The sequence below is a fragment of the Gadus morhua genome, chromosome 3 (assembly GCF_902167405.1).
Source record: "Gadus morhua chromosome 3, gadMor3.0, whole genome shotgun sequence".
Lineage (NCBI taxonomy): Eukaryota > Metazoa > Chordata > Actinopteri > Gadiformes > Gadidae > Gadus > Gadus morhua.
The window spans coordinates 30580276-30596343 of record NC_044050.1 but is presented as its reverse complement, the minus strand read 5'-3'; the positions used below and the strand labels follow the sequence as shown (position 1 = coordinate 30596343).

At 54.5% G+C, this 16068-nt stretch overlaps 1 protein-coding gene across 4 annotated transcripts in view; it reads right to left on the bottom strand.

Moving 5' to 3' along the window:
* cc2d1a (coiled-coil and C2 domain containing 1A) overlaps window positions 1–16068 on the bottom strand; it is a 24009-nt gene continuing 7941 nt past the window's right edge. Inside the window, exons 11-29 of one of the 4 annotated variants that reach the window (XM_030351098.1) lie at window positions 15989–16061; window positions 13904–14028; window positions 13735–13807; window positions 13561–13637; window positions 13161–13256; window positions 10723–10842; window positions 10327–10385; window positions 9156–9272; window positions 8761–8834; window positions 8582–8640; window positions 7300–7445; window positions 6557–6647; window positions 5914–6066; window positions 4338–4457; window positions 2977–3103; window positions 940–1016; window positions 734–781; window positions 588–647; window positions 1–485 (exon numbers count right to left, since the gene is read on the bottom strand). In XM_030351098.1, the coding sequence (XP_030206958.1) occupies window positions 615–647; window positions 734–781; window positions 940–1016; window positions 2977–3103; window positions 4338–4457; window positions 5914–6066; window positions 6557–6647; window positions 7300–7445; window positions 8582–8640; window positions 8761–8834; window positions 9156–9272; window positions 10327–10385; window positions 10723–10842; window positions 13161–13256; window positions 13561–13637; window positions 13735–13807; window positions 13904–14028; window positions 15989–16061 (1668 nt within the window). In that variant the 3' untranslated portion in view covers window positions 1–485; window positions 588–614. Of the gene's footprint in view, window positions 782–939; window positions 1017–1694; window positions 3104–4337; window positions 4458–5913; window positions 6067–6556; window positions 6648–7299; window positions 7446–8581; window positions 8641–8760; window positions 8835–9155; window positions 9273–10326; window positions 10386–10722; window positions 10843–13160; window positions 13257–13560; window positions 13638–13734; window positions 13808–13903; window positions 14029–15988; window positions 16062–16068 lie in introns of all 4 variants that reach the window. The other 3 variants (XM_030351097.1, XR_003976117.1, XM_030351096.1) reach the window with 3 other exon arrangements.

Sequence of the window (16068 nt, the reverse complement as noted above, 5' to 3'; positions counted from 1 at the left end):
TGTGATCTGGGAGATTAGATTAATCCTATTAAACGCTCAATTTGGGAAGTTATTCAAGACACCTTTTTCAGCTCCTGGTTGACAGCTTTGCCGCCCACGTATACATGAAGAGTTACATGAACATCGTTATAATATAAGACCTCTTTGCCGGAGATCAACATGAAAAAAAGAGATAGAAAAATAAGCACAAAGACTGTCTGCTAGTGTTCTCGTCTAGGTTTCAAGTGCAAATAAGCAGCGCGTTATCCCCACCCAGCTGAAACGCCTCTAAAGGAAGGATGCCTTTTGTCGTTAAGCTTCTACACAAACAACTCAATCGTCTTAGCAGAAAGGACGCTGAAGTCACGATGTCGCTCTCTCCTGTCTTACACACTGAACAGCCACGATGACGCTCTCTCCTGTCTTACACACTGAACAGGATTCACTCTGACGGACACATTCTTAAAGCAAGGCATTGGAGTGTGTGTGTGTGTGTGTGTGTGTGTGTGTGTGTGTGTGTGTGTGTGTGTGTGTGTGTGTGTGTGTGTGTGTGTGTGTGTGTGTGTGTGTGTGTGTGTGTGTGTGTGTGTGTGTGTGTGTGTGTGTGTCTCGTTCGTTATCCTCTTTCTCTTCACTCATGCATGGCGCTTTCTTTTCAGAGATTCCAGCTGAAACGGGCAGAAAGGAACGGATAGTGTGAGTGATATTAAGAGTGAGATTCGATATCAATCGACCAACCAACAGCCTCCATTACCTCCACCTCAACCAACTTCAGCCGGCCCAGGGCCTCTTTGGCAGCCTCCTGGAGCAGGAACAGAGGCAGAAGGGTCACACACACACACACACACACACACACACACACACACACACACACACACACACACACACACACACACACACACACACACACACACACACACACACACACACACACACACACACTCCTGAACATGGACTCACCCGGTTCCCTTGGCTGGAGAACTTCTTCACTGAGTCACCAAGGCCCTGAACGAACCGGCCCAACACAGCCTGGTAGTCTGGAGGAGGAGGAGGTCACTGCCATTAGGAAGGTTTAACATTGCAGTATACCTCATCTCACTGGAACAACACTTGTTATAGTGAGTGTTACCCTGCAGGAGGGTGGGGGACCCTCTCTCCAGCTGGGTGTTATAGTGAGTGTTACCCTGCAGGAGGGCGGGGGACCCTCTCTAGCTGGGTGTTATAGTGAGTGTTACCCTGCAGGAGGGCGGGGGACCCTCTCTCCAGCTGGGTGTTATAGTGAGTGTTACCCTGCAGGAGGGTGGGGGACCCTCTCTCCAGCTGGGTGTTATAGTGAGTGTTACCCTGCAGGAGGGTGGGGGACCCTCTCTCCAGCTGGGTGTTATAGTGAGTGTTACCCTGCAGGAGGGCGGGGGACCCTCTCTAGCTGGGTGTTATAGTGAGTGTTACCCTGCAGGAGGGCGGGGGACCCTCTCTCCAGCTGGGTGTTATAGTGAGTGTTACCCTGCAGGAGGGCGGGGGACCCTCTCCAGCTGGGTGTTATAGTGAGTGTTACCCTGCAGGAGGGCGGGGGACCCTCTCTCCAGCTGGGTGTTATAGTGAGTGTTACCCTGCAGGAGGGCGGGGGACCCTCTCTCCAGCTGGGTGTTATAGTGAGTGTTACCCTGCAGGAGGGCGGGGGACCCTCTCCAGCTGGGTGTTATAGTGAGTGTTACCCTGCAGGAGGGCGGGGGACCCTCTCCAGCTGGGTGTTATAGTGAGTGTTACCCTGCAGGAGGGCGGGGGACCCTCTCTCCAGCTGGGTGTTATAGTGAGTGTTACCCTGCAGGAGGGCGGGGGACCCTCTCTCCAGCTGGGTGTTATAGTGAGTGTTACCCTGCAGGAGGGTGGGGGACCCTCTCTCCAGCTGGGTGTTATAGTGAGTGTTACCCTGCAGGAGGGTGGGGGACCCTCTCTAGCTGGGTGTTATAGTGAGTGTTACCCTGCAGGAGGGCGGGGGACCCTCTCTCCAGCTGGGTGTTATAGTGAGTGTTACCCTGCAGGAGGGCGGGGGACCCTCTCTCCAGCTGGGTGTTATAGTGAGTGTTACCCTGCAGGAGGGCGGGGGACCCTCTCTCCAGCTGGGTGTTATAGTGAGTGTTACCCTGCAGGAGGGCGGGGGACCCTCTCTCCAGCTGGGTGTTATAGTGAGTGTTACCCTGCAGGAGGGCGGGGGACCCTCTCTCCAGCTGGGTGTTATAGTGAGTGTTACCCTGCAGGAGGGCGGGGGACCCTCTCTCCAGCTGGGTGTTATAGTGAGTGTTACCCTGCAGGAGGGCGGGGGACCCTCTCTAGCTGGGTGTTATAGTGAGTGTTACCCTGCAGGAGGGCGGGGGACCCTCTCTAGCTGGGTGTTATAGTGAGTGTTACCCTGCAGGAGGGCGGGGGACCCTCTCTAGCTGGGTGTTATAGTGAGTGTTACCCTGCAGGAGGGCGGGGGACCCTCTCTCCAGCTGGGTGTTATAGTGAGTGTTACCCTGCAGGAGGGCGGGGGACCCTCTCTAGCTGGGTGTTATAGTGAGTGTTACCCTGCAGGAGGGCGGGGGACCCTCTCCAGCTGGGTGTTATAGTGAGTGTTACCCTGCAGGAGGGCGGGGGACCCTCTCTCCAGCTGGGTGTTATAGTGAGTGTTACCCTGCAGGAGGGTGGGGGACCCTCTCTCCAGCTGGGTGTTATAGTGAGTGTTACCCTGCAGGAGGGCGGGGGACCCTCTCTCCAGCTGGGTGTTATAGTGAGTGTTACCCTGCAGGAGGGCGGGGGACCCTCTCTCCAGCTGGGTGTTATAGTGAGTGTTACCCTGCAGGAGGGCGGGGGACCCTCTCTCCAGCTGGGTGTTATAGTGAGTGTTACCCTGCAGGAGGGCGGGGGACCCTCTCTCCAGCTGGGTGTTATAGTGAGTGTTACCCTGCAGGAGGGCGGGGGACCCTCTCTCCAGCTGGGTGTTATAGTGAGTGTTACCCTGCAGGAGGGCGGGGGACCCTCTCTCCAGCTGGGTCTTTTGCCACTGCAGGCGCAGGCCGAGCTCTCGGTGCTGAAGGAGCAGGTCGGCTGGGGGCTCGCGGCGGATCCTCTTGTACTCCACCAGCTGTGGAGGGAGAGGGGGAGGGAGGGAGAGGGTTAGGGAGGGAGGGGGTTAGGGAGGGAGAGGGTTAGGGAGGGAGAGGCCTTAGGGAGGGAGAGGCCTTAGGGAGGGAGAGACGTTAGGGAGAGAGAGACGTTAGGGAGAGAGAGACGTTAGGGAGGGAGAGGCCTTAGGGAGAGAGAGGCCTTAGGGAGAGAGAGGCCTTAGGGAGGGAGAGGCCTTAGGGAGGGAGAGGCCTTAGGGAGGGAGAGGCCTTAGGGAGAGAGAGACGTTAGGGAGAGAGAGGCCTTAGGGAGAGAGAGGCCTTAGGGAGAGAGAGACGTTAGGGAGAGAGAGACGTTAGGGAGGGAGAGGCCTTAGGGAGAGAGAGGCCTTAGGGAGAGAGAGACGTTAGGGAGAGAGAGACGTTAGGGAGGGAGAGGCCTTAGGGAGAGAGAGGCCTTAGGGAGAGAGAGGCCTTAGGGAGAGAGAGGCCTTAGGGAGAGAGAGGCCTTAGGGAGAGAGAGGCCTTAGGGAGAGAGAGGCCTTAGGGAGAGAGAGGCCTTAGGGAGAGAGAGGCCTTAGGGAGAGAGAGGCCTTAGGGAGAGAGAGGCCTTAGGGAGAGAGAGGCCTTAGGGTGAGAGAGGCCTTAGGGAGAGAGAGGCCTTAGGGAGAGAGAGGCCTTAGGGAGAGAGAGGCCTTAGGGAGAGAGAGGCCTTAGGGAGGGAGAGGCCTTAGGGAGAGAGAGACGTTAGGGAGAGAGAGGCACCATGTGGCAAAAAGCATTTTCATGCTTTATTCCTGAAGTTCTATCGATACTTTAATTAGTTAATGAAGGCGCTCTGAACAGATTGCCCTGCTCCTCCAGGGGGCTCCACACACTGAACCAGAAAGGACCTGAAGCCAGCCGTGAAGAACCCGGTGGGACTGCCAATAAAGACCCAAGTTCAGCACTTTATCTTATCCCAGTCATTCTGCATTCATCGTTAGACATACATCGTGATGTATCGTTATAGGATTGTCTAACAGTACATTGATTAATGCAGAATCGCCGTATGGTGTATTATTGGTATCATGAGGTAGCCTGTGACTCCCCCCCTACTATGAACTAGTGTGGGGCTCATGGACTGATAGGAACACACACACACACACACACACACACACACACACACACACACACACACACACACACACACACACACACACACACACACACACACACACACACACACACACACACACACACACACACACACACCTTCCTCTCGACGCCCTCCTTCTCGTGGTGCAGCAGGCTGAAGCTGTGGAGGCTGTACTTCGGAGGGGAGCTGCTGGGGGGGGGGGCACCCCGCGGCCCGGAGCGGGGGGAAGGGGGAGCCTGCGGAGAGAGGGGTCACTGTAAGACCAGAGCAACACAACACAGAGCAACAGAACACAGAGGGGTCACTGTAAGACCAGAGCAACAGAACACAGAGCAACAGAACACAGAGGGGTCACTGTAAGACCAGAGCAACAGAACACAGAGCAACAGAACACAGAGGGGTCACTGTAAGACCAGAGCAACACAACACAGAGCAACACAACACAGAGCAACAGAACACAGAGCAACAGAACACAGAGCAACAGAACACAGAGCAACAGAACACAGAGCAACAGAACACAGAGGGGTCACTGTAAGACCAGAGCAACAGAACAAAGAGCAACAGAACACAGAGGGGTCACTTTAAGACCAGAGCAACACAACACAGAGCAACACAACACAGAGCAACAGAACACAGAGCAACAGAACACAGAGCAACAGAACACAGAGCAACAGAACACAGAGGGGTCACTGTAAGACCAGAGCAACAGAACACAGAGCAACAGAACACAGAGGGGTCACTGTAAGACCAGAGCAACACAACACAGAGCAACACAACACAGAGCAACAGAACACAGAGCAACAGAACACAGAGCAACAGAACACAGAGCAACAGAACACAGAGCAACAGAACACAGAGCAACAGAACACAGAGGGGTCACTGTAAGACCAGAGCAACAGAACACCGAGCAACAGAACACAGAGGGGTCACTGTAAGAACAGAGCAACAGAACACAGAGCAACAGAACACAGAGGGGTCACTGTAAGACCAGAGCAACAGAACACAGAGCAACAGAACACAGAGGGGTCACTGTAAGACCAGAGCAACAGAACACAGAGCAACAGAACACAGAGGGGTCACTGTAAGACCAGAGCAACAGAACACAGAGCAACAGAACACAGAGCAACAGAACACAGAGCAACAGAACACAGAGCAACAGAACACAGAGCAACAGAACACAGAGCAACAGAGCACAGAGCAACAGAACACAGAGCAACAGAACACAGAGGGGTCACTGTAAGACCAGAGCAACAGAACACAGAGCAACAGAACACAGAGCAACAGAACACAGAGCAACAGAACACAGAGCAACAGAACACAGGGGATGGGAGGGGGGGTACCATAGAACCAGAGCAACAGAACATGGATCTCAACATGCCTAAAAAAACAATAAATCTCATGTCCGTCTCATCTATTATATTTGATTTAAATATTATTGATTTGAGAGCTTTGTTTAAATGTAAATTGGATTTTCTACTTCTTAAATTTTTTATTAAATCCAAATCTCAAATGATTGAGGGTGTTGAAATAATGAACCAATCAAAAAGAAACCGATCAATAAGGAACTGATGAATTAGGAAGCGATCAATTAGGACCTGTTCAATCAGGAACCGTTTAATTAGGAACTGTTTAATTAGGAACAGATCAATAATGAACCGATCAATGAGGGGCCGATCAACGAGGAGCGCTCACCCGGTCCTTGGGCCTCTTGGTGGGGGAGGGGGGCGGCGGCTCCAGCACCAGCCACTTCTCCGTCACCGCCTGCAGCTGCGCCCCCCCCAGGGGCTCCCGCAGCTGCAGGCGGACCTCCAGCTTCCCCCCGGTGGGCCGCCGGCCGTCCAGCACCTGGGACAGAGGTCAGGGTCAGGGGGGGGGGGGGGGGGTCGGGGGTCAGTGGGAGGGGCGGGGTCAGTGGGGGGGGGGGGGGGGGGTCAGTGGTGAGAGGGTAAGTGGGGGGGGGGGTCAGTGGGAGGGGCGGGGTCAGTGGGGGGGGTCAGTGGGAGGGGCGGGGTCAGTGGGGGGGGGGGGGGTCAGTGGGAGGGGCGGGGTCAGTGGGGGGGGGGTCAGTGGGAGGGGTGGGGTCAGTGGGGGGGGGGTCAGTGGGAGGGGGTCAGTGGGAGGGGGTCAGTGGGAGGGGGTCAGTGGAGGGGGCGGGGTCAGTGGGGTGGGGGTCAGTGGGGCGGGGGGGGCAGTGGGGCGGGGTCAGTGGAGGGGGCGGGGTCAGTGGGGTGGGGGTCAGTGGGGCGGGGGGGGCAGTGGGGCGGGGTCAGTGGAGGGGGGGGGGGGTCAGTGGGGACTCTCTGAGCATGTGCAGAGTGTGTGTCGCCGCCGGTACCTCCAGGATCTCCCGGACCTCGCATTGGTTCTCCAGGGCGTCCATCTTCAGCTGGGCGCCGCCCACCACCTTGTCCGTCTTGAATAGGCCTCTGTCAGACGGACGGACAACACACAACGGTTACGGGAGGAGGAGCCTGGGACCACCGTCACTGGAGGAGGAGCCTGGGACCACCGTCACTGTTACAGGAGGAGGAGCCTGGGACCACCGTCACTGTTACAGGAGGAGGAGCCTGGGACCACCGTCACTGTTACAGGAGGAGGAGCCTGGGACCACCGTCACTGTTACAGGAGGAGGAGCCTGGGACCACCGTCACTGTTACAGGAGGAGGAGGAGCCTGGGACTGCCATCGGGGTCTGTGTGTGGTGGTGGAGGCGCGCGCGCGTGCGTGCGTGTGTGTGTGTGTGGTGGTGGTGGTGGAGGTGTGTGTGTGTGACTGTGTGTGATTGTGTGTGTGGTGGTGGTGGTGGTGGTGGGTGTGTGTGTCTGTGTGTGTGTGTCTGTGTGTGTGTGACTGTGTGTGTGTGTCTGTGTGTGTGTGACTGTGTGTGTGTGTCTGTGTGTGTGTGACTGTGTCTGAGTGACTGTGTGTGTGTGTGTGTGTGTGTGTGTGTGTGTGTGTGTGTGTGTGTGTGTGTGTGTGTGTGTGTGTGTGTGTGTGTGTGTGTGTGTGTGTGTGTGTGTGTGTGTGTGTGTGTGTGTGTGTGTGTGTGTGCGCGCGTGTGTGTGCGTGCGTGGCCCACCCCTTGTGGAGGACCTCCAGCCTGATGCCCTTGCTCAGCCGTCTGAACACTCGGTGGCCCCGGTTGATGCTCAGCCTGAAACTCTCGTTGAACTCGGGGCTGGAGGTGGAGCGGACCGTGGCCGTCCGGTCACACTGCGCCTCCTCCTGGAGGACCACGGGGGGGGTCAGAGGTGGTGCAGATAGAGGGGGTGGTGCAGATAGAGGTGGTGGTACAGATAGAGGTGGTGGTGCAGATAGCGGTGGTGGTGCAAATAGAGGTGGTGGTGCAGATAGAGGTGGTCAGATAGAGGTGGTGCAGATAGAGGTGGTGGTGCAGATAGAGGTGGTGCAGATAGAGGTGGTGCAGATAGAGGTGGTGGTGCAGATAGAGGTGGTGGTGCAGATAGAGGTGGTGCAGATAGAGGTGGTGCAGATAGAGGTAGTGCATATAGAGCAGGTGGTGCAGATAGAGGTAGTGCATATAGAGCAGGTGGTGCAGATAGAGCAGGTGGTGCAGATAGAGGTGGTGGTACAGATAGAGGTGGTGGTGCAGATAGAGGTGGTGGTGCAGATAGAGGTGGTGCAGATAGAGGTGGTGGTGCAGATAGAGGTGGTGGTGCAGATAGAGGTGGTGGTGCAGATAGAGGTGGTGGTGCAGATAGAGGTGGTGGTGCAGATAGAGGTGGTGGTGCAGATAGAGGTAGTGCATATAGAGCAGGTGGTGCATATAGAGGTGGTGCAGATAGAGGTGGTGGTACAGATAGAGGTGGAGCAGATAGAGGTAGTGCATATAGAGCAGGTGGTGCAGATAGAGGTGGTGGTGCAGATAGAGGTGGTGGTGCGGATAGAGGTGGTGGTGCAGATAGAGGTGGTGCAGTTAGAGGTGGTGGTGCAGATAGAGGTGGTGCAGATAGAGGTGGTGCAGATAGAGGTGGTGCAGATAGAGGTGGTGGTGCAGATAGAGGTGGTGCAGATAGAGGTGGTGGTGCAGATAGAGGTGGTGCAGATAGAGGTGGTGCAGATAGAGGTAGTGCATATAGAGGTGGTGCAGATAGAGGTGGTGCAGATAGAGGTGGTGCAGATAGAGGTGGTGGTGCAGATAGAGGTGGTGCAGATAGAGCAGGTGGTGCAGATAGAGGTGGTGCAGATAGAGGTGGTGCAGATAGAGGTGGTGCAGATAGAGGGGGTGGTGCAGATAGAGGTGGTGCAGATAGAGGTGGTGGTGCAGATAGAGGTGGTGGTGCAGATAGAGGTGGTGCAGATAGGTGGTGCTGTGTCATTAGTGAGCTGCAGTCTCTCACCACACTTGGGAAAGGAAACTCAAACTTCACACTAGAGTCCAGATCGCTGGAAGAGACGCCTGGGGACAGAGGAGGAGGATTAGAGACACACACACACACACACACACACACACACACACACACACACACACACACACACACACACACACACACACACACACACACACACACACACACACCTGAAGGGGTGGGTAGATTGATGCCTCTGATGATGTGAAGCATCATGTCGTTCATCGACAGGTCGGGGTTCACCCTGGAGGGAAACACAAAGTAGACCTCCGTCACCCCGAGCTCCACCAGGACCTCCGTCAGCAGGACCTCCGTCAGCAGGACCTCCGTCAGCAGGACCTCCGTCACCCTGAGCACCACCAGGACCTCCGTCACCCCGAGCCCCACCAGGACCTCCGTCAGCAGGACCTCCATCACCAGGACCTCCGTCACCCCGAACCCCACCAGCACCTCCGTCACCCTGGGCGGCCCCCCCTGCCTGCGCCCTCCCACACACCCAGAGCTCTGCCGTCTAGAGAGCCCCAGTGCCTGAGGGCGCCTCATTGGTTACTGAGGGGGGGCTGACCTGATCACGTTGAGGGTCCGCTCCTCGTGGCGCGCCCGGGGGGCCCCGTGGCCCTGGGCGTGGGCCCTCTTCAGCACCTCCACGCTCTTCATGCACTCCTCGGCCAGCCTCTCACACCTGAGGGGAGAGACCAGAGACAGGGAGAGGTGGAGGGAGAGACCAGAGACAGGGAGAGGTGGAGGGAGAGGTGGAGAGAGACCAGAGACAGGGAGAGGTGGAGGGAGAGACCAGAGACAGGGAGAGGTGGAGGGAGAGACCGGAGACAGGGAGAGGTGGAGGGAGAGACCAGAGACAGGGAGAGGTGGAGGGAGAGACCAGAGACAGGGAGAGGTGGAGGGAGAGACCGGAGACAGGGAGAGGTGGAGGGAGAGACCAGAGAGAGGGAGAGGTGGAGGGAGAGACCAGAGACAGGGAGAGGTGGAGAGAGACCAGAGACAGGGAGAGGTGGAGAGAGATGACAGCTGAATGGGCCGTGGTACAACAAGCCAAGGCAGCTGGAGGCGGGCCGAGCGCCACTTCCTCATGAACTGGAGGCGGGCCCAGCTCCACTTCCTCATGAACTGGAGGCGGGCCCAGCTCCACTTCCTGATGAACTGGAGGCGGGCCCAGCTCCACTTCCTCATGAACTGGAGGCGGGCCCAGCTCCACTTCCTCATGAACTGGAGGCGGGCCCAGCTCCACTTCCTGATGAACTGGAGGCGGGCCCAGCTCCACTTCCTGATGAACTGGAGGCGGGCCAAGCTCCACTTCCTCATGAACTGGAGGCGGGCCCAGCTCCACTTCCTGATGAACTGGAGGCGGGCCCAGCTCCACTTCCTCATGAACTGGAGGCGGGCCCAGCTCCACTTCCTCATGAACTGGAGGCGGGCCCAGCTCCACTTCCTGATGAACTGGAGGCGGGCCCAGCTCCACTTCCTGATGAACTGGAGGCGGGCCAAGCTCCACTTCCTGATGAACTGGAGGCGGGCCCAGCTCCACTTCCTCATGAACTGGAGGCGGGCCCAGCTCCACTACCTGATGAAATGGAGGCGGGCCCAGCTCCACTTCCTGATGAACTGGAGGCGGGCCCAGCTCCACTTCCTGATGAACTGGAGGCGGGACCAGCTCCCCTTCCTCATGACCTTATTCAGATCATTGACCAGTTTTAAACCCACACAGACGTGTCTCTTACTTGAGTGTCTCGGCCAGGTTTCCTATCTGGGTGAACTGCTTGCAGTAGCCGCGGCATTTCTGTAACAGAACGAGGTGGAAGGTTTAAGACTACAGTGAGAGAGGAGAGGTAGCGCCTCATTGGTCCAAACACAGCAAGGGCGTCATGATGTAGGGAGCAGGGACCACTAAAGAGGAGAACCCACGCCCAGGGAGAACCCGCGCCCAGGGAGAACCCGCGCCCAGGGAGAACCCGCGCCCAGGGAGAAACCACGCCCAGGGGCCCAGTGGCCCAGTGGACCAGTGGACCAGTGGCCCAGTGGATCAGGGGCCCAGTGGACCAGGGGCCCAGTGGACCGGTGGCCCAGTGACCAGTGGACCAGGGGCCCAGTGGACAAGGGGCTGTGCTGGCTCTGACCTGGTGCTGCTTCCTCAGGAGCTCCATCAGCTGCTGGTACTGCGCCCCGGAGCGGGGGGACAGGGGGGTCCGGGGGCGGCCCAGGGAGAAGGCCTCCTCAAAGACCGGAGCGTCAGGAACCTGGGGAGGGGAGAGTGGGAGAGAGAGGGGAGAGAGGAGAGGGGGAGAGAGTGAAGAGAGGGAGAGAGGAGAGAGAAGAGAGGGTGAGAGAGGAGAGAGGGGAGAGGGTGAGAGAGAAGAGAGGAGAGAGGGTGAGAGAGAAGAGAGGAGAGAGGGTGAGAGAGAGAGAGAGAGAGAGAGAGAGAGAGAGAGAGAGAGAGAGAGAGAGAGAGAGAGAGAGAGAGAGAGAGAGAGAGAGAGAGAGAGAGAGAGAGAGGTTGAGACGGTGAGAGAGAGGAGAGAGGAGAGGAGAGAGGGGAGAGAGAAGGGAGAGGAGAGAGGGTGAGAGAGAAGAGAGGAGAGAGGGTGAGAGAGAGGAGAGGAGAGAGGGTGAGAGGGTGAGAGAGAGAGAGGTTGAGACGGTGAGAGAGAGGAGAGAGGAGAGGAGAGAGGGGAGAGAGAAGGGAGAGGAGAGAGGGTGAGAGAGAAGAGAGGAGAGAGGGTGAGAGAGAGGAGAGGAGAGAGGGTGAGAGAGTGAGAGAGAGAGAGAGAGAGAGAGAGAGAGAGAGAGAGAGAGAGAGAGAGAGAGAGAGAGAGAGAGAGAGAGAGAGAGAGAGAGAGAGAGAGAGAGAGAGAGAGAGAGAGAGAGAGAGAGGTTGAGACGGTGAGAGAGAGGAGAGAGGAGAGAGGAGAGGAGAGAGGGGAGAGAGAGGGGAGAGGAGAGAGGGTGAGAGAGAGGAGGGGAGAGAGGGTGAGAGAGAGGAGAGAGGGTGAGAGAGAGGGGAGGAGAGAGGGGAGAGAGGGTGAGAGAGAGGAGAGAGGGGAGAGAGAGGAGAGAGAGGAGAGAGGGGAGAGGAGAGAGGGTGAGAGAGGGTAGGGTGAGGAGAGAGGGTGAGAGGGGAGAGAGAGGGTAGGGTGAGGAGAGGGGAGAGAGGGGATAGAGGGTGAGAGAGGATAGAGGGTAGGGTGAGGAGACAGAAGAGAGAGGGAGAGAGGAGAGAGGGGGAGAGAGGAGAGAGAGCGCAGGTTGAGGTAAGTTAATGTATTTTACCTCTACATTTTATTTTATGAAATTGCCCAAAATATCAAAATTCTTCAACAGAAATGATAGGAGTCATGAATGCCGATCGGCGGACCCTTTAATCTAAAGCATCGTCCTCTGATAGGATGAGAGTGAACCTCCTCTAAGAGTGAACCTCCTCTAAGAGTGAACCTCCTCTAAGAGTGAAGCTCCTCTAAGAGAGAACCTCCTCTAAGAGTGAAGCTCCTCTAAGAGTGAACCTCCATGAGAGTGAACCTCCTCTAAGAGTGAACCTCCTTTAAGAGTGAACCTCCATGAGAGTGAACCTCCATGAGAGTGAACCTCCTCTAAGAGTGAACCTCCTCTGAGAGTGAACCTCCTCCAAGAGTGAACCTCCTCCAAGAGTGAAGCTCCTCGAAGAGTGAAGCTCCTCGAAGAGTGAAGCTCCTCGAAGAGTGAAGCTCCTCTAAGAGTGAACCTCCATGAGAGTGAAGCTCCTCTAAGAGTGAAGCTCCTCTAAGAGTGAACCTCCATGAGAGTGAAGCTCCTCTAAGAGTGAAGCTCCTCTAAGAGTGAACCTCCTCTAAGAGTGAACCTCCTCTAAGAGTGAACCTCCGTGAGAGTGAACCTCCTCTAAGAGTGAAGCTCCTCTAAGAGTGAAGCTCCTCTAAGAGTGAACCTCCTCTAAGAGTGAACATCCTTGAGAGTGAACCTCCTCTAAGAGTGAACCTCCTCTAAGAGTGAAGCTCCTCTAAGAGTGAACCTCCTCCAAGAGTGAACCTCCATGAGAGTGAACCTCCTCTAAGAGTGAACCTCCTCTAAGAGTGAAGCTCCTCTAAGAGTGAATCTCCATGAGAGTGAACCTCCATGAGAGTGAAGCTCCATGAGAGTGAAGCTCCATGAGAGTGAACCTCCATGAGAGTGAACCTCCATGAGAGTGAACCTCCTCTAAGAGTGAAGCTCCTCTAAGAGTGAAGCTTCTCTAAGAGTGAACCTCCTCTAAGAGTGAACCTCCTCTAAGAGTGAAGCTCCTCTAAGAGTGAAGCTCCTCTAAGCCAGAGGCCTCAATGAGAGAGAAGAGGACGTGGACTACAGTCAGGAGGAGACGGATCATGAGGAGGTGTTCCTGTCTGCCGGTGTGGATACAGCATTGTGGAGCAGGAGGTGCTAAGGACTGCCAGTTTTTAAACACACACACACACACACACACACACACACACACACACACACACACACACACACACACACACACACACACACACACACACACACACACACACACACACACACACACACACACACACACACACACACACACCTGTGAGATGTCCACGGGGAGGCCGGCTCTAGCGGCGGTGATCATGGCGTCCAGCCCCTTGGCGTGCCGGAGGTGCTGCGTCGCCCCCTGGAGGTCCTGGCCGGGGAAGAGACACCAACCACAGATCACTGCCAACCACAGATCACTGCCAACCACAGATCACTGCCAACCACAGATCACTGCCAACCACAGATCACTGCCAACCACAGATCACTGCCAACCACAGATCACTGCCAACCACAGATCACTGCCAACCACAGATCACTGCCAGGGCAGCAGCTAAAGGATCAGACACACAATGGAGGGAATCATATGGATCCTGGAGAGCAGCACCAAAGGGACCGTAACAACCCCCGGGTCAGAGGTCAGGGTTCAGGGTCAGGGGTCAGGGGGGGTCTACCTTCATCTGCTTCGACCGCAGTGCTGCATTGGTCAGTCCTTGTCGTCGTAGCAATAAGAAATCCAGCTGCTGCTGAGCTGGAAGCGAAGGAGAACGACAGAGTGACTCTCTGCTTCATCTGCTCGCTCATATCCATCACTTTCCTCCACCCCCACCCCACCCACCAGCACACACCTTTAGCTCCCATCTTGGCGGGGGCCTGAGAGGGGACGGCTGGGGCTTTGGGAGCCTGGGGCCGAGCGATCGGCTGAGAGAAGAGAGAAGAGAGAAGAGAGAGAGAGAGAGATTAACATTCTGTAGTTAGTTGTGGGTAGTTGTAGTTGGTTGTGGGTAGTGATTTTACCTTTGCAGCGTCTGCATGGCTGTCCTCTTCCACATCTGCCTCCTGATTGGCTAATTTCATGGCTGTTTCCATGACACCCATGAAATTCTGCTGCCCAACGTCTAAACCCTGGAGTGGTGGACAGCCTATAGGATAGAGTGTACACACACACACACACACACACACACACACACACACACACACACAGTTACCAACCTCGCCAGTGAGACATCCTCGACTCCATCTCACATTGATGCTGGAGATGCATGAGACATTTACTGTATGTCATTTACTTTATCAGGGTGCACCTCACTAGTGACACCTTTATCAGAGTGCACCTCCCAGTGAAACCTTTATCAGGGTGCACCTCACTAGTGAAACCTTTATCAGGGTGCACCTCCCAGTGAAACCTTTATCAGGGTGCACCTCACTAGTGAGTCCTTTATCAGGGTGCACCTCACTAATGACACCTTTATCAGGGTGCACCTCACTAGTGAGTCCTTTATCAGGGTGCACCTCACTAATGACACCTTTATCAGGGTGCACCTCACTAGTGACACCTTTATCAGGGTGCACCTCACTAATGAAACCTTTATCAGGGTGCACCCTCACTAATGAAACCTTTATCAGGGTGCACCCTCACTAATGAAACCTTTATCAGGGTGCACCTCACTAGTGACACCTTTATCAGGGTGCACCTCACTAGTGACCCCTTTATCAGGGTGCACCCTCACTAATGAAACCTTTATCAGGGTGCACCCTCACTAATGAAACCTTTATCAGGGTGCACCCTCACTAATGAAACCTTTATCAGGGTGCACCTCACTAGTGACACCTTTATCAGGGTGCACCTCACTAATGAAACCTTTATCAGGGTGCACCCTCACTAATGAAACCTTTATCAGGGTGCACCCTCACTAATGAAACCTTTATCAGGGTGCACCTCACTAGTGACACCTTTATCAGGGTGCACCTCACTAGTGACCCCTTTATCAGGTGCACCTCACTAGTGAGTCCTTTATCAGGGTGCACCTCACTAGTGAGTCCTTTATCAGGGTGCACCTCACTGCACTAAAGTCTCCTTTATTTATGAATAAAACATGTTATGTACGTGCGTGCATTTACTAATTTTTCAGTTCTCTGCAGTGCGGCTGATTTACAGTTTTTCTATTGTAGCCCCCGTTCCTTTCATTAGTATAGCTGAGTAGTTAGTTAGAGTAGTTAGTCATTAGTATAGCTGAGTAGTTAGTTAGAGTAGTTAGTCATGAGTATAGCTGAGTAGTTAGTTAGAGTAGTTAGTCATTAGTATAGCTGAGTAGTTAGTTAGAGTAGTTAGTCATTAGTATAGCTGAGTAGTTAGTTAGAGTAGTTGGTCATTAGTATAGTTGAGTAGATAGTTAGAGTAGTTAGTCATTAGTATAGCTGAGTAGTTAGTTAGAGTAGTTGGTCATTAGTATAGCTGAGTAGTTAGTTAGAGTAGTTAGTCATTAGTATAGCTGAGTACTTCGTTAGAGTAGTTAGTCATTAGTATAGCTGAGTAGTTAGTCATTAGTATAGCTGAGTAGTTAGTTAGAGTAGTTAGTCATTAGTATAGCTGAGTAGTTAGAGTAGTTGGTCATTAGTATAGCTGAGTAGTTAGTTAGAGTAGTTAGTTATCAGTATAGCTGAGTAGTTAGTTAGAGTAGTTAGTCATTAGTATAGCTGAGTAGTTAGTTAGAGTAGTTAGTCATTAGTATAGCTGAGTAGTTAGTTAGAGTAGTTGGTCATTAGTATAGCTGAGTAGTAAGTTAGAGTAGTTATTAGTATAGCTGAGTAGTTAGTTAGAGTAGTTGGTCATTAGTATAGCTGAGTAGTAAGTTAGAGTAGTTATTAGTATAGCTGAGTAGTTAGTCATTAGTACAGCTGAGTAGTTAGTTAGAGTAACTAATTAATTAATACTTAATACAACAGTAAAGTATGTAGTAAGTATTAAGACAGCCCTAGGTTGCAGTTCCCATCCTGTACAGTGTGTGTGTGTGTGTGTGTGTGTGTGTGTGTGTGTGTGTGTGTGTGTGTGTGTGTGTGTGTGTGTGTGTGTGTGTGTGTGTGTACAGGTGAGGGGTTTACCTGGTGGCACGGGGAGCTCCGACAGGTTCACCGGCCGACCGGCCTTATGAGCTTTGATGGAGTCCTGGTATTGCTGTAGC